General features: G+C 43.6%; 1 protein-coding gene across 2 annotated transcripts in view; it reads left to right on the top strand.

The window, feature by feature from the left end:
- Nucleotides 1-21280, top strand: part of ADAMTS2 (ADAM metallopeptidase with thrombospondin type 1 motif 2) — a 261371-nt gene that overhangs the window by 180176 nt on the left and 59915 nt on the right. For both annotated transcript variants that reach the window (XM_055718997.1, XM_055718996.1), the window contains one exon: nucleotides 19324-19523. In XM_055718997.1, the coding sequence (XP_055574972.1) occupies nucleotides 19324-19523 (200 nt within the window). The remainder of the gene's footprint in view (nucleotides 1-19323; nucleotides 19524-21280) is intronic.

Consider the following 21280-nt stretch of genomic DNA (forward strand, 5'->3'; position numbering starts at 1 on the left):
TTGCACATACAAGGTCCAAATCCAAAATGGATGTACCCATGCATTTACTGTGATGTAATTCATTTATCTCACATAGTTTTTTGTTCTTTAGACCACCATGAATCACTGTAACTATCCTCTTATTAAATCCATTGCTCCATAAAATAGTATATCCCCTGATTTTTTCATCTATTTTAAGGAGGCAAAGTTTGGCCATGTGTATAACTCTCCTCCTCCCATCTTTCCATCATTTGCCTCTTGTCTCCTTCCCCAGCATCCTAACCCTCTGCCCCACACTGGTGACCTCAGCCAACCGACCACCGGCAGCAGGCATAAGAACAGGTAGTTTCTTGAATTATTAAGATATTAATTAAAAGCATTTTTTTTCTCTTCAGCTACTCCTGTGTTATATGAATGGGATAGTTGTGGTGTGACCAGCTGGGGTTTTATTTGCCTGACATTCCCTGGGATAGGTTGCAGTGGAGGAATTTTTTGATGGCATGGTTCATTTGTGGGTATACTTCTCTTCTGAAAAATGACTTTGCAGAGAGGACATTGTATGCATTGCTGTGGAAATGCTGCCAGATTTCATTACGCTGTTAGTAGCAGAGCATTTCTTTGATTGCTGAGCTATGTAAAGTTGAGCTTGGATCACAAAATCAAGTTGACTTCTCTCTGGCTCACTCATCAACCACAACAGAGCCTTGTGCTCAGAATTTAGGTAACAATCTTGTTGCGTCAGTCCAAATACAGCCCAGATCATTTTTCTGTACGTATCTTGATCCTGGAGTAAAAGAAAATCCAAAATAGGTCAGCTACAAAACACAGCTAGAAACAAAGACATGACTTAAAATATCTTTTTAAATCAGGCATAGGATAAGTGTAAATCCTAAATCTCCTTAAATTGTTTTTTGGCAGGATTAATAGACCTGTGCCTTACATTACCTTGCTCACCTTCTTTGGCTGTTCTCTGTGGCAGGCTCCTGAGGCCAAGGCTGCCGCTGCAGTTTTGTTACAGCCCCACTGATGTGACTGTCAGTTGGAGGTTTGGAGAGCGTGGTGCAGTCTCTGTCCTTCGGCTGTTCCCGGTGTTACAAAATCACCATTTCCAGAGCAGTTCACCTCTAAGAGAAGGTGTTCCCTTCGAGTGCTGAGCTCTGCCTGCCCCTCTGCTTTGGCAGAGCTTGGGGGGGTTGGTGGCTGCAGGATGCTCCTGCACCTGCTCAGGCTGGCAGTAGATCTAACATTGTAAGAGGAGGGGACCAGTTTCAGAAGGGGAGTGGGCTCATTGAGGGTTGTTTTTTTAAAGCTTTTTATGGAATCTGGAACATCTGAATCTAGAACTGCAACATAAAAAATTAGTTGTCAGATGATAATGCCTTTGATATGAGTCAGTTAGGAAAGCTGGAAATGATTCCATGTAAATGGTCCTATTATTTAAATAAGAAGCAGAATCAATATTTCTCGTCCTTCTCTTTCAGCAGTTTATATTATCCTTCTTAGGATAAGATCCATTCTGAACACATCTTTGGATTTTACTCCATGTTCATCACCACAATGTTTGAAAATCTTTTACTTCAGTAGCTGTAGTGAAGTGCTCAGCATCTCAGGATCTCTGTTTGGAGCGAGGTCCGGCCTAATAACTGATTTCTAGTTCTTTGTTTTCTGTGTGCTATATTTCTGCAGGTACAAAACTATTCCTGTCTTTTTCATTTTGCTCATCGTTATTGCTGTTTAATGATAGATGATCCAAGGGAATACACAAAATGAGGAAATCTTGGGAACCTCTCCTCAGGGTGTTGTGGAGAGCATATATGGGAATGCACAGTTTAATTAAGACTACCTGGCAGACATTCAGGCAAGGGAGGTCATGCTTAAGTAATTTGCTGGAGTTGTTTGAGAATATAACTGCCACAAGAGATAAGGGGAAGTCAGTGGATGTGGTATATTTAAATTTTGAAGGAGGTTTCTGCATCCTGAATGGGTGTCCATCCTGTGGCCTGGAAGAAGCTCAGGGCAGTGGCAGGGAGGGCACTGAATGCAGGACCATGTCCGTGTCTGTTGGGAAGTGGCTTAGGAATAGATGCTGCTAATCTTATGTGCCAAGTCCTACCTGTATTACCATGTGCGCTGAGGAAGATGCTGTACTGGAAGTAACGCAGCATGAAGTGGGAGAGCTGAGGAAGTGGAGAGCATCCATGGATGCCAATGGGAGAAGAGTGTACCAGTGTAAGCCACGTTTGAAAGATCCTGGAGACAAGGGGACCCGCTAACCGTGGCATGCTGCCTGCTCCCCTTCTGGTGTCTGCTGCCAGCCCCATGTGAGAAGCTGGGTGTTCCTGCCTCATCCTGGAGTCCAGGGGCTGGCCCTGCTTGGTCAGAGCACCTGGGGAAGGAGCTGGTGCAATCCCACCCTGCCTGGGATGTACACAGGTGCCTGGGGAGGAACGGAGCCCTTCCTAAGCCTCTGCCTGCAGCTGGGTGGGGAAGGAAGGATACGTGATGTATAGTGGGAATTATCTGTACTGCAGCTGGAAATCTTGGGTTGTATCTATGTTGTGTATTGGTGGTATGCTCTGACCTGCTGTGTGTAGGTGGCTGTACAGGAACACGCCAGGGTTCCCATGCTGAGAGCCAGCAGTCACTCCTGGTCAGAGCCAGAGTGATTAACTCACATGTGTGTAGTGCTGCCAGCCAGAAAAATCCCCTCTCCCTTGCAAAACAGGGAATGAAGCAAATGGACAGCATAGACACACCGTGGTATATATAAACTTTTTATCCAGGTGTTTGTGCTACATATATATGGAGTAGGTTTAATCACACATAGCAGGGAGTTGTATAAGAACTATGCTGGAGGATTAACCTTGATTTAATGGGTACAATTTTTTTTATTGCTTTTAAACAAATAGGTTAGCGCTGGGTCCCTAGACACGGCAGCACTCATGCTAAGTCTGAATGACAGAAGATTTGAGTGGTTTCATCCAGAGAGGTAAAATATCCAGAGGGGCTTTTCACAGCCCTGGACCCAGTTGACATGATGCTAAGAAGTGCCCAACTTCCAAAATCTCAGAAAGGCTGTGAAGTTAAGCACAGTGTTCTTCAGCTTTATGTTTGAACTTTTAAATCCCAACCTGCCAGTCAGAGTGTGCTTCCTCTGAAGCTGAATTACATTTAGCATATGGGTTTATTATATGAGACTTTTTCTCAGCCATGTCAGGCATGAAAGACTGAGTATAAATAATGTGTTTAAAAGCTGCATAGAACTGCTGTCTGTAAAATAATGTGTTGCTCTGAAATTGCCAATTAGAGCTCCTGTTCATTTTGTTGTGGAAAAAAGACATGTGCTGTGACAGCTTATCCTTCTTTATTGTTATTTTTTTTATTTTCAGATTAGGAAACAGAAAATCCCGGTTGTTTCTCACATTTCTAATTGACATTCTAAAGAGGCACATTTAGTGCAGAGATGTGCATGAGCTACTGAGTTTTATTGGGTTTTAGTTATGGCTAATAAAACCCATTTTCTGCACAGTTATTTAATTTGCATCTGTAATTGCTGCAGTTGTACATAAATTAGACATGCAATCGGAAGCCTAATTCAGCTTGTCTGCTCCTTATGCTACATCCATAATTATGGAGCTGTGCTAGCTTGATGTTAGGAGCCAGAGATGTACAGCAGTTTGAGGAAGCAGTTGGCTCCAGAAGAAGAAGGCTTGTTGTTATCAGCTGCTTACATGGTGGTTGTGCCTAAAACCCAGCCTGGACTGCAAATGCCTCGTGATAACATGGTGCCAGCACTGTTGGGGGTCATGCCCTGCCCTGCAGAATTTGCAGGCTAAGTAGATCTGGCATGAGCATTAGCAGCAGCCACACGTCATGGTGCAGAGAAGCAGCGGTGCAGAGCCCGGCGTGGGTGCTGGCTGCAGCCCTGTGTTGGCTGCTCTGGTACAAGCTCAGCCCCTGCCTGGCTCCTCCTGGCCTCTTTCCCTACCTTCCCAAGGTGCCAAGTGGAAGAGCTGGGAAGTGGAGAAAGTTAGCTGGGATCTTGTACTTTTATATCAGCCCCCTGCTTCCCCAGAGAGCAGTAAATCTGGGTAAACTCCATAAACTAAGAGCTGGTGTTACTTGCATGCACATTATTCTGAGATAACGTGTCGGGAAGGCAGGGGTAGAGAGAAGGCTGTGCTGGTGCCGGCCGAGCTGTGATAATCCCTCATACACAAAATGGTTCTGTTTGGCCCTGCCAGCCTGATCCTTTCCACTGTGCTTGTCTGTTGTGGCAGTCTCTCTCCTCAGCATTTTTCATCAGCCTTCCAAGATGTTTGTGTCACCGCCTGCGATCCCGCCCCAGTGCAGAGGTGCTCCTGCTGTGCTCACCCCTGTCGGGAGCAGCAGTGAGGCTTCAGCCGGTGCCAGAGCCTGCAGCCCTGGGCACCTGCTTTGGGGCAGAGGTTTAATGCAGCTCCTTCCTTCACAATTACCTGGAAATTTTCATCCCTAGCAGATGGTCAGTCGGCTCTACCCAGCATTACCCAGAGCCTGTGAAAGACGAGCTGCTGGTGCGGGAGAGCATGAAACCACCAGCGGTCAGCAGCCCCCATGCTGGCAGCTGTGCATTGTGTCTTTGTCACTTGGCTCTTCCTCTCTATTCAGTCCCCTGTTCCTCCCAAATACATGTTTTGAGACCTGTATGCTTCTGTGCCATCAACGCTTCTTTTTTGCATCTCTTCTTGCAGTTCTGCACTGGCGTTTCCATCAATGGTCAGCACTTGAAAGCACGTCGGAATGTCTCTCCCCAAAGCCCTCTGGCTCCATTGTCGTATTCCACATGTGCTTGCCAAGCAGAGCAACTCTTCTCCCCAAACCCAAACAACCCTTCTTCCCCCTCACACACACGTTTTGGCGTGAACCTTTTCCTTGGGTTATCTACAGGTGGTAGATAACGATTTCCAGATGTTTACCTGTTGGGGTTTTGTCATGACTTGTCTTTGGGGAAGGGTGGTGATTTTCTGGAGGTTATTCTGAGTCGCAAGGAGAAGGTGGAAACGCGGCTCTGTTCAAGTTAAGCTGCTGATACCAGCGTGGCAGGATATTGCTCATGGGCCACTGGGCATGTTTTTGGCCTTGATGAGATCGATAGCTGCAGGTAATGTCTGGATTGAACTAAATCCAGGGCTGGAAGGCTGGGAAACAAAGAGGAGCTGCATTTGCAACTGGACAGGAAAGTACTTTTTTTACCCTGTCTTTGCCTTGACTAATGGTAACAGGGTTTCTGCAATAGGCGTCAGTCTCCCTGGGTGAATTCAGGACGTATCTGCAAGACCACATGCTGTACTCTATAGGATGGGGTTTTTAATCTTTTCACAAGGAAGTTCAATCGGTTGCCTTAGTTTCTCTGTTGTGAGACTTCAAATGGACCTGAAATTTTTGACGTTAAGAAATAATCCTGGCAGGTTAATGCTTCAGACATTTTGTTCTTTGCTGAATTCCCTCATACTTCAGGTGATCCAAATACTGATGTTCTGTTTTGTCTCCCAGAGCATTACTTGGCTTTCCAGATGACTTTTTAAAGCATAATTTTAGTGGAATTGTCTGGAAATATTTAACCCCCCCAAACATAAAAACCCCAGTGCAGAGCTGACCGCTAAGGCTCGGTCAGGAGAGGTAGCTGACACATGCCACGTGTAATGGTTGCTGCACTCATTTCATACCGCAGTTTGACACCCCTACTTTGTGGGTTCACCTTTAAAAGGTTTTTCCGTTTGCTAGCTACTTTGCTTCCCTTCTTTTCATACTGATACTTTTTCATTGTGGTGGGGCTTTTTTTTGGTGTGGGTTCCCCGCCGCCCCCCAGCTGACAGCTCAGAATCAGTATTGTCTGCTTTTTAGGAAGGCTGAGAAAGGTTGATAAAGACTTGGATAACAGTCTCCCATTCAAATGGCCTTTTGAGTCAAGGAGTAGGTAATAGCCTAGAGCTAGACAGTCTCTGCAAAAAACAAGCTCTCAGGCTGGAGGGTTGAGGATCTCCCTCATATTGCCCAGTCACATCAAACTCCCACAGATTCCAGTCCTTCAGCAAGGTGCAGCCCTTCAGCTCTTTTCTGTGGACTAATCCCTTTAATGCACGTTGTAATTCAGAGAACTAAGGCATGGACTAACTTTGCAGCATTTGCAACTTCACAAGCTAGAGCTGGCTTCTATCGTTGGAAGATGAACACCCCACGGGCATGTTCTCCTCTCCCTGCCTCTGCTGTAGCCTGAGCTGGTCAGGCACTTTGATATTGTGGTATATATGTTCACTGAAATGAAACAAGAGTCCTTGTTCCATTATTTGTTGGGGTTTTTTTACCCCTCAAAAAGCCTGTAGTTCAATTTGAAAATCATTTCAAAACAATCAAAACTTGGTTTTGGTGAACCAGTTATTCAGCAAAATGTGACAGTTGCCCAGCTGCACTGCAGTATTTCAGAGTAAGACACCTTGGACTAAAACCAGAATGTAAGAAACCTTTCTAAATGCTTTAGAAATTTTTGAGAAGATTAGCCAGAAATAGATTGGAAAGAGTGAAAAAGTAATAAATTAAAATTCTTTGATCCTAAGAGAAGTATAGCAAAGGTCAAATGGAAAACTTTGCACTGAAGGCAGCCTGGAGCTCAGATGAAGATAAGCTGGAGAACCAGGCAGTGAGAGCACCTAGATACCATCAACCCTCTGCTTTCTTTTGGAGCTCAGTGGGACAGTAGCAGCTGTTGATATGATTTTTTTAATAAAGTTGAAACCAGTGAGAAAGTCATGGGTATTGATTAGTGTCAGCTTCAATAAATACATGTCCGGTTCCCGCACTGCAGAGGATCATTCGGAGTCCTGCAAGTCCAAAGTAATTGTTGAGGACTCGTGGGGGCTTCCAGGGCAGCGAAGCCAAGTAGAGTCTTTATTGACTGTGGTATTTTCAAATCTTTTTCTTATTGCATAATTGAATAGCACTGTCATCAGACAAGTAAACGCTGTTTTGTGTGACTTTAGAAAACATGACTTTTCACCACTGATCTGTGGTCTCAGATCTGCATGAACAGATGCTGTAGGTGGACTGAAGGGAACAGGGGTTGTGGTACTGGTGGTGCTGAGGAGCCAGGTAGGAAGCTATGCTCGTAGGGTGCAATAATCTGTTGAGGAGACCCTGGCACCCAAAGTGTGCCTTCTTTAGCTACCAAAAGATACTACTTTTCCCTCCAGCCTTGTTTCCCCCATGCTGTAAGACCTGAGTCAGTTCAGTTAGTGTTTAGCTTTGTAACTTCTTACTGGGGTAATGGGAAAATACAAAGAATTTCTCTGTTGAACTACTGAAGGAGTAATATTCTCTTGCTTAGCAAAGAACTGAAAGAGGATAGAGTCTGTTCCGACCAGATGAGAGGACCATGTTATTACTTCTGTTAGCACAGTATGTGTTAATATTTTTAGTGTTTGTATGATCAGTACTTTTAGATAAACATTTAATTTTTTGGAAGAATAAAGAAGATGGATATAGTCATGGACAGCTTTTTGGTTCCTAAAATGAAGCATAAACTATGGTGTTACAGCCAATGATTTATGGAAGTTTTTTGTGTTTGTTCCATTTCTTCCTATGGTCATTGTTTAACCGATCACAGGCATTTTTAGAATCAGGTACACTAGGATTGGCTTGGTTAGCCAGTTCTTAACTAGGTAGAAACAAGTAATAGAATCCAACTAATCCATCTCCAGTATTCGGATAAAACCTGTAACTCATTGCAGAAACCCAGACCTTGAGTGACTCCATTTTAATCAGTTGTAGACAGTGTTAATTAATAGTAGCGTTTACTATGTATGTCAGCAGAGCTCTCGGTTAACTTGTTAATTGCTTTAGTAACTGCTTGGTCAGGCAATTTGAAAGGTTTTTTTGGTGTTGGCTTTGACATCTCCCATTTACTCTGCAAAAGTAACAGGTTAGAGGCTAAATTGTCTTTATACACTGTTCCAGTTCAGGAGGCAGAAACTACTTGAAGCTTTGGAGCGGCTGTCTGGTTTTACCCTTAACAGCTTCTCCTGTTTCTCAAGAGCCATTGACTTGTCTAGTCTTTTTAGCATCAGTTTGGGTTAACGCCATTTGAAGAGAATTTAACTGAATCTTTAAAAATGTAGTATCTCAATTTGCCGTTCCATCTGATACTTTTCCAACACGTTTGACTCTTTTTAAAAACATTTCTAATAGAAATGTTAGCTCAGAAGTGATTTATCCACCAACTCTCCAACCACCATTATACCACGTTAAAATACAGAGTTCTTTCACTTTAGCAATGATTATGTGTGTGTGTACCTGTATATAAGTGTACCTATATATGTGTGTACATAAATATGTGTAAAAGGCTTCCCATCCCTTCTTACTGGACATTGTGCTTTCCAAAGTCTGATTTCATTGCCTGTAGTAAGAGCAGAGTAGTCATTAATACTAAAGCAATTTCATAACACTCTGCAAAGTGAATACAAATGCAGTTTCTGACCACTTTAAGCCGTATTTACACAGACAAAGATGATGCTGTTTTTAATTCAGGAGATAAATTCCTTGCTACATAATTCTTGAAAGGCTTTTATTTTGAGGTGCGGTGGGTCTGATTTGTCCCTATAGGAGAGTTCTCTATCACCTGCCAAGGAGCATTACATCCTACCAGCTACATCTCATTTAGTAGACAAACGACCTCAGTTTGATTAGGCTGCAAGCCAATCTGAAGGACAACTCAGGCAGCGCTGAGTACAGCTTGCTTGTCAATAGTACGTGAATAACCCACGAAAATACAAAGGTCCTGCAGTGGTGATCACTCCTTTGGAGGAAGGGGGATAGGTGGTGGAAAGAGGCAAATGGAAACTCTCTTTAGTCCTGGCACTTGCAACTGAGTTGGGTGGAATTTTTTATTGTCAATAGAAGATACTGAATTTTCACTGAGCTTCACACAGATAAAGAAAAACCCTGAAAATGTTGAAGAATTTCATGGCAGCAGGTTTGAAACAAACCATTTCCCTTCTTTCCCTTGAAATATCTTGTATTTTTAAACAAGTCCCTGAATTGAAGTGCTTGATTTCATGTCAAATAAGTAAAACATGATTTCAGATGAACTGAAATGATTTGTTTGTTTCTTCAGTTTTTAAAAAAATCGGTATTCAAGTCCATTTGACCCAAAAGGAATTAAAAATATCTTAGACCTGCCAGAAAACTAAACAACTGCATGTTGACCTTCCTCTAATCCCTCTAAAGCCCGCAGATATTAATGCTAAATTTATCTTGGAAAAGAAACATTAAAGCCCTGTTCGCGTGCGCAGGGGAGACGGGTTGCCTTGCAGACCTAGGCCCTCATCCCAGTGCCCCCAGAACTCCGAGGCTGTTCCCAGGCTGCGGCTCTCAGGGCTGGGGAGTGAGAGGTGGGAGCAAGCTCTGCCGTCGCCATCCTAGGGGCAGTGGGGAACTGCAGCATGGAGACCAACCATGAGTTCTTTTTACTTTCCTTTTTTGCATTTGTGTTCCAACTTTGACCTCTCGATTCGCCTTCTCCCCAGAGGGTTTTGGTATCCTTGCATCCATCCAGCTTCTTTCTTTCTTTTTTCCTTTCCTCTCCCCTCTCTCCATCCCTGGTACATGTTCATGAAGTGTGCTGCATTTTGGAAGCATCCCTTCTCAGCCATCATCATCAGGACCCCGTCTCCCACCCACGCACCACAATAGGAAGGGCAGTGTTTAGCAGTTTGCCTTTTGTAGCGCCTGACAGAATCAGAGCTCTTGTAAAAATAAGAAAAGAAGCCTTTGCCCTTGATTTTGAAACTCCTTGGGAATAAACCTCATGTGCTTTCACTAGAGCAGAGACTCATTCTCTTTTTCAGGGCTTTTTGCTGTCATTTTGAAGTTTAAGAAATTTCTGCGTCCTCCGAGTTAGCTTTGTCTTTCTTACAGTCTCTAATCAATTGCAGCTGGTTTTGTTATTGCAGAAGGTCCAAGCAGATTTAGCAACAAGGATATTTTCAAAACATAGGTAAAATTATAACTCCTTCTTGCTCTGATTCAAATCCTGCCAGAGGAAGCAGCCAAGGCATCGTACATTGCGCTGCCTTTGCTCAGACTGGCCACATGATGTTTTCTTCTTGTGAAACTCAAATTAACCTTTTTTTCCTGACTGCCGATTTCTGACATAACATTCTGAGATGTACAAGAAGTTGGTTGAACTTATAGGTAGTTTGAATTGCACACATTTTTCACCCTAGAATTTTGAAACTTTCTTCCTATGCTTTTCTTCACAAGGTGAAACAAGCAGACTGTTTACTTTGTCTAATTAAAAGATCATTATGATTATATAGAAAACAGGAGTGTTTGCATTGTCATTTGTGTGACACATTATTTACACTGATGAGATTTATACTAGGTTTGTTATACTTGACATTGAAAACATTTAATTGTATAATTTACAACTTAGACTTTCTACCCAGCAAGAGAGCTCCCCTTTTAAAAGGATGGAATAATTCCACTTTGAAACCTTACCAAAAGGCAAGATTTGTTGTTATGTGGTTATGACTAAAAAGCATTGGAAAGTATTTGCTTTAGCCATTATTTTTCAGTAGTATTTCCAGTGATGTGTAGTTAATTTATGTATTTCTTGGGCTTTTCTCCCTCTTCTCACCCCCCCTGCCCTGGCTAGGAATGTGACTTTTTTTTTTTTTTTTTTTTTTTAAACTTGTGTGATTGTTAATGCTTTTTGTTATACTGTAATTAAACTTAATATCCCCCTCTTGCAGAATAGTTGTCTTACAGAAAGACAACTGCCATCCCTTGTAACCTGTTGTTATTCAGGTCCTGTACCATGCTTTGGCATTTCATTCTGATAAAAATGCAAGCGGGATTGTTAGACATGTCACCTACAAAGCCAGGAGGTCAGCTAGGCAGCTTACTTAATGTGCTAATTTGCTGTAATTTAATCATGCTTGGAATAAGGATTGGATGTTCAAGTATCTTGGTGGCAAACTAGGACTCAAATAGCCCATCAACACTTCGTTAGAGCCTGGCTGAGGAAAGTAAATTGTGGGTCAGATCCTGATCCTTTGCTCCAGGGGAAGCAAGAAGGCTTTGCGTTTGGGACTTCGGGTGGGATCTCTGGGGCTCCGAGTGCCTATGTGGAGACATGGCTGAACTCTGCAGTTTAATTAATTATGCATTAGCTGCAAATGAGATTGAGAGTGTTGAGCCCCCTTCGTAGCTCTATATGAGTCATGTTAAACAAAGCCCACTTGGCATGGGTGCACCCATGCACTCGAGGGTTTGCAAGGGACAGAGCCCTCTTCCTGGGGCAGCTTTGCGCTCTCTGTACGTGTGGGATGTGGTAAATCAGGCAACAATTTGCAAGTCACTGGCTCTGGAATACAGGCCAGTTTACAATGACTTGCCAAAATATTTGCAAGGTAAGCATTTCCCAGATGCAGCCAATCAAGTCAGTGAAACTTAGAAGTTGGCCCATAAATTAATTTTCTTCAGAGTAGCTCTTTTTGCCCCTTTGTGAGCTTACTTTTAAGCACTGAGTTAGAAACCTCCTGCTTATTCATTATTTGGTGCTAAATTGTAAAACCTCTGTTTGCATTATTAAGGTTGATAGCTGAAAATTTTCCAAAGGGTAAATTTTGCTGTTAGAAAAAACTTATGTTCAGTTCTCAGAGAGTTCCATTTCAACCATGTCGCACAGACTGGTTTGCCTGGCTGGTTTGCCATTCCTTTCATCTCCCCTTTTTGACTATTTTGTTGTAATATGAAAGTTAAAATTGTAACACAATATGTTTCACCATTTGGGGGGGGGGAAGTTGTAGCTCAGGCTTTTCTATTACCTCAATCTCACTTAATCTTTTAACAGTGCAATTATCTCTCATCTTTATGTTATTCATTGTGTGACTGTGGCCCTGATGAGATCAATTTAGTTTTCAACTTTTCTTTTTAGTATTGTAATACCTTTTCTCTTTGTTGTGACATGCCAGAAAAGATCTCCTTGGCAACTTCTAGCTGTGGTTATTCTTAGTGCCTCTCGCCTGGCTGTTTGCCACATCGTCCACCTGGCCATTGTCACGGCGCTAATTGGTTTATCCTTTGGAAAAGACAATTCCCCCCCCCCCCCCCCCCCCCCCCCCCCCGGTTTTGGAAGTTTTTGAAAGCCCCCCCTCTATTTTGCCACTTTGGTAGGTTTCAGCTTCGTTATTCTTTATAACTCTGCTTTAGGCAGGCACTTGAGCGTGTCCTGAGGTTTAAAGGTGCTGCGCTGTCGCATGGGTGACAAGAAAGAAAGGGAACAGTGATTGTGCCTATTAGTGCAAGAATGTGCATTTGATCTGCGAATATGGGACAATCGTTCTGCCCCAAGAAATTTACAAGAATATTGCTCTATAAAGGCCCAAATATACAGTATTTGAAATACTGTTAAATACTTCGAAATCCTCCTGACTTCATACGCCATGACCAGCTCATTCTAGCGGGAGTTCAGCTGCTGTATCTGCTGGCCTTCTCACAGCTCGAGTCTGAGACCTATTTTTGAGAGCCCAGCCCAGCTTACCCTGACACCCCTGGCAAACTTCCCCCGGACAGATGAAAGGTGGAGCAGGCTGTGTGTTAAAATGTGATTTGACCAGAAAGAGCATTACCGTAAATTAAGAGGCAGGGAACTCATAATGAGATCATGTGGTTAGCAAGGCACGCAGCCCAAAAGTTTCCTTTTACAGTACTGCTTCTTTGCAGATAAGGGCAGGATGAGGATTCATAACCTCGGTAGGATGCCTGATGCATGCCTGGTCTTTAGACTACTAGTGTGGTCTTGCTTTTGGTTTATATAAAAAAGTGGAAGAGGAGGAATTTGAACACACACCCAAAGAGAGTTCTGCTACGATAATTGCTCTTGGTTAAGGATTTACCAAGTAACAGCCACTGTGTTAACCTGTGATTCAAGAAATCACAAGAATCCTGTGAAAACTGAGCTCCAAGTTAAAACTGTGTTGCGGCAGTGTCCTCCCAGGGATGCCTTTTAAACAGGGCTAACTTTCTATCGTGTATCTAGTGCACTGTGTGATTTGCTTCTCTTATTTAGACCATTTTCAATTTGCTTTCACCTCACAGGAGCTCTCTTCCATCTTAATTCACCTCGCTGGATTTACCCAGTTTTCTTGTGAATGATCTATAGCAGAAGGGTCCAAATGCAGACTGTGGTATGGGAACGGGATTTATAAATTATGAAAGACGAATGTAGCTGAGCAGGATGGTTAAGGGGGTGAAGGAAGACAAATAGAGGACATTTGGAAAACAAAATAGAAAGCAGAGAGGAAGGTGAGCAGGACAGTAAGCCCAGCAGAAATAACTGTAAAAAATATTTAAAAATCAGAGAAACAAACAAATGAAACAAAATGCAAATGAACAAAACACATCACAATTGTGCGCATCTGGAATGAGAAACAAAACCACGAACTGAGGAACTTAAAAATGGGAGAAAAAATTGCCAAGGGATAAAAAGCAAGATTTGTTGACTGTTCATTGTTGCCTCCAACCTCCATGGGTTGGGCTTCAATTTACCATGAAGGCAAATGAGGATTTTGGTACAATACACGAACAGACTAATTGGGGGCTAATTGGGGTGTCAGTTGATCACAGAGGACAGACACGACAGAAGCCTACGGCATATAAGTGGCAGGGAGCATTACAGAAAGATGACTTGGGATTTAAAGTGCAATTCCCAAAAGAGCAGTTCTTTGTCGAGCTGTTGAGGGCGTTTGGTACTTTTCCAGAGGTGCAGATGTACTTGAGCAGTGGGAAGCTGAGAGCTAAAGCCAGTCCACCCTGCCTCCTCCTGCTCCCCTACCACACAGCCTGTTCCTCCTGCGTTCGCAGCACCAAGTGATGGATGGCCTCACGCCTACGCCGAAATCCCAAGTCCCAGGCTCAGAGTGGCATTGCCACCAGTTGCGGTGCAGCTGGGCAGGGGTGGGTGCCCCTGCTTCTGCATTGCCGCAGTGCTGCGCACGCAGATACGCTTGCTACCGCAATAGAATGGGCTCCAGCTGTGCTTCACTGGGATTCAGTCTGAGTCACTGGGGTTAAAAAGAAAAGAAAAAACCCAACAAAAAACTTGGTGGTTTGCAGCAAGCCACACAAAGGAGTGGGAGGCCAGGAGTCCCTTCAGGAGCGTGTCCCAGGAATGGAGATGGGCAGCAAAACAGTGCGTCAGAAGTGCTGATCCTTGTGAGGCTGCAGAGAAGGTGCTCAGCAGTCGGCTCAGGTGTTTGTCTGTTCCTGCCGTGACAGATGAAGTGTCTGCAAAAGCAAACAAGCTGCATTTGAAATGGTGGCTGGCTGGCCTGAATGCTGCACAGTCATATTTGAAACGAAATTCCAGTGAGTTGCTGTGTTGACAAGCCACAGATGATGGCTGTGAACATGACACGCAGTTGTTTCCCAGCTGCCTGTCCTGGTCTCTGCTCTGGGCTTGCCAGAAAGTCCTCTTCCCCCTACCACAAAGAGGAGGTAAGCAATTAGAAACTGCTTTATTAGGACAATATTGCTGCTGTGAGACTGGGGAACCCTAAAGCTGGTGCTATTAAATCGCAGTAGCTTCTTAAGGGACTCTAAGAACTGTAGGTGCAGCTGTATTTCCATGAACCTTTTTGAAAGGGATCATAAAAAAACAAAACAAGATCACAAGTCAGCAACTATGCTTCTGGTGGATGTCCTAAAGGGAGTGACAGAAAACACAGGGAGAGGCGTTTTTTGTGGCAGGCAGCATGTTCATGCTTCAGTAACTCACAGCATCACTTAGAGCTTTGTCTGCCACGATGGGTAAGGCAGAATCAGGAGATGTCATGTAATTAGGTTTCTGTAAAGCACATGATATCAAAGATTAATGAGCAAGGCAAGAACTCTCAGAGAACAGGGTGTTGTCAGGCATCCCAAACTGTCACAGATGGAGAATTCTTCTGAAGGCCTGCAAAGGCAGACCTGATGTTTGTGTCCGTGTGAATTTTCCCTGTCCTAGAGTTGGGGATCGGAGCCAGGCTGGAGGATGCTGCCATGGTACTGGGTGTTCAGACCTCTTGTCCCAGCAAATGTGGAAGCTCAGATAGAGCCAATACAGAAAATAAAATACCAGATTGAAAAGTGGAACAGTTTAGGTAAAAGATTAGGGTATTGGACATTGCTTAGGAGAAGGGAGCGGAGGAGAGGGATCTAGTGTGACATGTAATGCTGTAAGCAGTTTGCACCTGCACAGTATAAAGACCTGTCCTCTTTAGGTTTTGATGTACTTTACATATATTAATGCATCACTGGGGCTGTCACAGCTGGGGACATTGGTTCTTGAGTCAGCAAACAACTAGGACTTTGCTGCCTAGAAGCAGTTAGCATCACTTGCCTGCATTAACTGCAAGCAAACATGGAGGGCACCCAAAAAAGCCCCAGACTGCAGCATCGAATGGGATTGTGCACATGCTTTTCCCTCGGCAGTTTTGCTGCCTAGCTCTTGGCTGCCTTCTGCATCTCCCGGCACCACGGGGAAAATCAGTGTCAGAGGCAGGAGCAAAAGCCAGGCTGCCTGGCTCCTAATGTTATGCTTAAACCAGAAGCACAGGTTTCCCTTCTGTTGACAACTTGGGCACTTTTTATTCCTTCAGTGGAAGACAGTCTGCAGTGTTAGGAGAAAATCACTGAAATACCAATGAGTTTTTAGCTGGCTTTAGAAAAAGGAGGTATTTTGAGGGATTTTTCTGTGAAGTGTTACAGTGCTGCTGTCCTTTTTATTTATTCTGGGTGAGCAACACAAGAGCAAAATACAACCTTGTCTCTCAGTGGTTAATTTTCACAAATACGAATTTTTCTTAGCAGGAGCAAGGAGGAGGTTTCAACACAGGCTATTGTTAGCCCCTGCAAATGCCAAGTGTCTGCTCTTGGGAGATGGAGAACAAAGTTGGCACCAATAATTAGTGTCTGATGCAGTGATTTGGCAAAAGTTGCTGAAAATGAACATCTGATGGAGAGGTCTTGGGATGATTTAGGAAAACACAGTGCAGTTTGAGATGACTTTTGGGGTGTTATTGTGCAATGTGCAGGGGTGATCAGAAGGAAGGTAACGTGGAAAATGTGAAAGAGTTGTTTGGTGTCTTAGTTCTTTGAGTTTTCTTGAGACTTTTCAGCGCAGTGTTAGCAGTACAATGGTACAACAAAGTTACTGACCTTGACTAAGGGAAGTTGAGATGCCTCTGTCGTAAGATATAGGTATTAACTTGATTTGGATGTAGCTGTTATTTAGAAGCAAATCCAACATGAGAATAACACAGCCTGGGCCAGTAAATCTGGCAGTTCATCATCCAAGAGACTGGTGGGCAGAGCAGCACCAGAGCAGGAGTCTGTGGTCAGGCCGTGTGTGGAGGCATCCCTGCTGGTCCCAGGAGAGCCTCCCAGGAAAGGACACTTGGTGGGAAGTTGGGATATGAATCAAAAATCTTGCAGCTACTGTTGTGAATGTTTTGAGTAGTGCTGCTGGTCTTGGGCCGATTCTAGCACCAGTTGGAGCCAGTGCAGCTTGCTCACTGCTGGGAAGCACATCAGGTTGGTGCCTAGAGGTACCAGTGCCCACTGGGCATGTTGTCTTGAGCGGGTAATGCTGGAGGGGTGAAGGTAAGTCTGGATGTGGGAAGTTTTTATGCTCCAAAGAAAATTTAAAGTAGTTGGTTGGCACCCACTGGCAGCAAGATGATTCCCAGGGAACCTCCTGATAACTTTTCTCGGGACTCGGCAGGACTGTAAGTGCTATAGTGTGACAGTGATGAAGTGAGGAGCAAAGAGGGAGGACAGGCAGTTTTCACTGAAGAATGGTAAACACAGGACGGTAAGATCGCTTTTTGCCTCCGGCTGATTTACTCGCAGCAAAATAAAGATACTGCACTAGGAGCTAGTTTGGCTTTGACACATAAGGGAAAGAAATGAAAGCACAAAAGCTCTAGATACCTTGACAACCAACCACGCACCAAAATATCAGCACCCCCAGCCAGCAGAGCTGCCCGTCCGCAGCTGCAGCACAGGGCTCAGGCTCTCCTCGCCTGCCCAGCACTGCTGTTCTGCAGTAGCAGGTCTGATTGCCTTGGCCTTGCTGCTGATTACTGTAGTTTTTTGTGAGCAGCAGGGAGAGGACATGACCTGCAGCCTCTGCCAGCCCAGTCTTACTTTTCTAGAGAGCTTTTGGGATTTATGGTCAAATTTTACAGTAACTGTGACTTGCCTTATAGATCACGAACATACGATTATCCTGTGATCCCATAGCAAATCCCTGAGACTGCTGTTGATAGCTAGGTAATTACTTCTGGGCAGTAGCAGGGATTAACACTGAAGTTTTCCTACTGGAGTAAAGTGCAAGGTAGGGCTGGAGTGGCTGCTTGGCAGGTTTTGAGCCCTGATAGAGAGCTGTCTCCACTGCCGCAAGGCCAGACCCGTTCCCCCCCGCCACAGTAAACCTGGGAGTGACAGCTGGGCTCTGCGTGAAGAGTAAATTTTCCTGCTGAATCATGGATTCTGACCAGACTAATTTTAAAAACTTGTGGACCCAGGAGCAGAAGCTGCAGGGAGCCTTGAGGCTGGCAATGAGTGGCTGTGCTTATCAGCTGCATTAAATGCCGCCCTCTCAGGAGAAGGGCATTGTGGCTCCACGGGGAGGTAGGACCACCGCGTGGGGCCTTCTGTCCTTCTGGTGAGCGAGGGGAGCTCTGCCAGCGCAATGCGGTGACCAGCAGCTGTGGGGCTCACGACAAGCATGTTCTTGAATCCTGGTGGAGAAATGGTAAGAAGCTGCCCAGGCAAACACGTCTTTCAGGGACTGTCCTTTGCCTGGAGGTCTCTTCTAGGAGGCACAGAGGCAAGCATCTCACCGTGCAAGGCGCAGCCTGAAGCACGGGGCAGTAAGGAACGCTGCAGTGGGGGCTGGGGGAGCTGGGCGTGCATCCCTCCTGGCAGCTGGAGGCTGTACAGGTCCACAGCGGGGAGCTGTGCGGGGCTCTGCTCAGGCTGTGCATTGCCCAGCACCTGCTGAAACGGCAGCCTGGGGCAGTGGTCTTAAGGCAAGAGCACAGATGTTCTTGTAATGAGCCTGGTGATCTGGTGACTCATTCATCCCTTTCCAAGCAGCCAGTTTTCATGTGAAAACTTCAATAAATGAAGATGGAGAATCCACTTTCATAACATTTCCAGGACTTGTTTCTTATTTCTGCTTTGAAGGTGATGGCTTTAGCTTCCTCCCTTTGCTTCCTATTATGTTTCTGGGAACTAAGCATGGGGAGCCTTTAATCAATCCACAGCGCTCTCGCTGCCTTTCTTTGCTTCTCTGAGCAAGTCTTCTGACGTTCTTAGAAATCAAGAGGTTCTCGGTGGGGCTTCCAGGGCTCTTGTAATGCAAATTATAATACTAATATTAATGCTAACCATTGTTATTCTGTAGGGTGAAATGTCAAGATTCCATATTTTCATGTTAATTTTTAGTAGGTAGGTGCCACATTAACTCTATCCCATCCTGTCAGAAAACGTGCTTTTCATATCACAGGGACTGTTAGAAATCATTAGTAATAAAGTTGGCCACTGTTGTGCCTGATGGATTGGTCTTTGACATACAATAATGCAAAGTGACACGGCAAATTGGGAATGAAGGATGAAAGCTGTTAAAAAAATGGTGAATGTGGTGTATCTAAAATGTGTTCCTGAGTTGTAATGATAAAGAGGATCCATGTCACTACTGTTGAAATGCATGTGTGTGTATCAAGGAAAGGAGCGGATGTGTTGCAGTGGGAGGGATTAATTTGTTAGTACCTGCCTGGATAGAGAAAGGTTATACTGGCAACTGCACTTGCTGTGAAATGGGATTCTGTGGGCAGTAAGATCAGATTTTGAAGTATGGTGTCTATCTTTAATTGTTCAAATATGAAGGATATCCTTGGTAGCACAAGGCCCCTGAATGGTGTACTTTTGTTAAAAGTACTTTTAAGCAGTAAGTATTGTACTGCAGATAGCTCCATTCTTCTCATCAAGACATTGGTATGACTTGCTCTCCTTTTGGCCTTGCATTTATTCCACAATATCACTTTGTGGAAAGTATTGCTTTACTTTGCGAAGTAAAAATATTTTGTGTCAGATTTCTGTCTCATTTAGGTAATTTTTAATTGACATTAAGTGGAACTAATGCTGTTATATAACACACAGAACATAACAAATGCTGCCACTTCAAATTTATACCAGTTTAGCTGAGACCTGAGCCTGAACCTCTCTTGGTTGATAACTCATTTGTCTGTTTAATTTCAGCTAACCTCACTAATTTGGATAGTCTCGACAGTGCGTTGAGCTTTATTGAAGACCAGGTGCATAGATCGAGGCAGCGCTATCGAAGGCATGCAACGGAGGATGATTACAACATCGAAGTCCTTCTGGGGGTTGATGACTCAGTTGTTCAGTTCCATGGGAAAGAACATGTTCAGAAGTACCTGCTGACCCTGATGAATATTGTGAGTACCACCTCGTTAACTGCACTGTGGGAAGGGACTGAAAGGACAGCGAATGTAGGTTGGTTTAGCCATTTGAATAAGACATAACAGATTTTTCTCATGGCAGAAGATAAAATAACTCGAGGAGGAAAATCCAGGCCACTTTCAGAAAAGCTGAAAGGGGAGAAAGGAAAGAAGGGAAAGGAGCCAAGGAAGAATATGACTGTGGGACTCTTAAAATGTTCAAAGTCCTGCTTGTGTGCTTTGGTGGATGGGGACACAGGGTCAGGGGCTCAGGTTCTTGGAAGTTATTATGCTTTAGCTGTATATTCCCTTAACCTAAGCTCCCTGCTGAAAACCATGGTTTGGAGACCTGTCTTCAAATAAGATTCTATTAGGAACTTTGATTGGTTTATACATTTTTAAAACTATTCAGTCAAATTCTTTGATTCCTCAACAACCACTTTGGGTCCCAGGCCACCTCCCTACTCCTTGTTCACCCTGCAGTAAAATGTTATGCCATATACCACTGAACTTTCTTAGTAGTTACTCCATGACTGACATCTTTAGGTTTCCTTAGTTAAATATTTAATCTTCAGAAACATAGTCTGTGCAACAGACTATATAGTGTAGTAATGATGAAAGGAGACTAGAGAATGTCATATTTGAAAGAACCATTTTTTCATTCTAAATATCAATGCAGCAGCCCCAGCATCCCTGTAGTACCCTGGTCAGTAACCAAGGACTCTATTTTACGGGAAAACAATCAAGTTTTTTAAAATTAGCTATATTATAAATAAAAATCAAAATATGTTTTATTCTTCTGGCCAAAAAATAGAAGCGAGTGGTAGCTCCCTTCATAGGCAACTGATTCAGGGATGGCTTTCTTCCTTCTCATTCTCGTCTGGAGCAGGAGTCTTTTCTGAGCGAAACACGCTTCTGTAAAGTCTTTAGGTTCAGTGAATGTGTGTTCTTAGTGAAATATCGTTGAGTAAAAAATTGTGGGTCTGCTCTGTTTTTAACAAATAGAGTATGACTGCTGCAATTTACAGTCATGTCAAGAGGATGAGCGTCTGTAGGTGAATTCTTGGCATTACAAACCATAGAGGCAGATAGATGGACAGAAATCCAGGCTGTTAGGTACATTTGCCTGGGATGTATTTTTTTCCAAGATATATTTTTTTTAATTATGAAGGTTGTTTTTTTCTTTCTTTATTACATTCTCTACCAATGTGTGGAATGTCACTGTTTTTCACTTTAAATGAGAGGTGGAATACAATTTAAGAAAATCCCTGGTGTGATATAAATTCAGTTGCACTGATTTTTTATAACAGTATTGTAAATAGTTAAAAACCTTTGCTAACATTAGAGTTATAGGGTACTTAGTGCCTGGTCTGATGGCTGTAAATACATATATTCTAACAGAAATGACATAGTGAATTTCATTTATTTGTGTGGTTTGTTTCCTCTGAGGCTTAAAACAAAGTCTACAGTGAAACAGATGGTTTTATACATCTCTAAATTAACAAGCCAAACAGGCCAAACCAGGAATGTGGCAAATGGGCTGAAATAGATTAAACAGGACTCTTTACTTATCATGTCACTTAAATCTATTTTTAAGAGTTAAACTACAGTAATGACAAAGAAGCCGTAAATGTTCCAGCTCTGGAATATACTTTTTTCTAATTTTAGCAAACCATCCAGCGCACAAATTGTGAGAAATGACAACTTTTAAGCATGCTGTCTCTGCAAGTGGTTTAGAAAGTGCAGCCTGTGTA

The sequence above is a fragment of the Falco cherrug genome, chromosome 8 (genome assembly GCF_023634085.1).
Source record: "Falco cherrug isolate bFalChe1 chromosome 8, bFalChe1.pri, whole genome shotgun sequence".
NCBI classification, from domain to species: Eukaryota; Metazoa; Chordata; class Aves; order Falconiformes; family Falconidae; genus Falco; species Falco cherrug.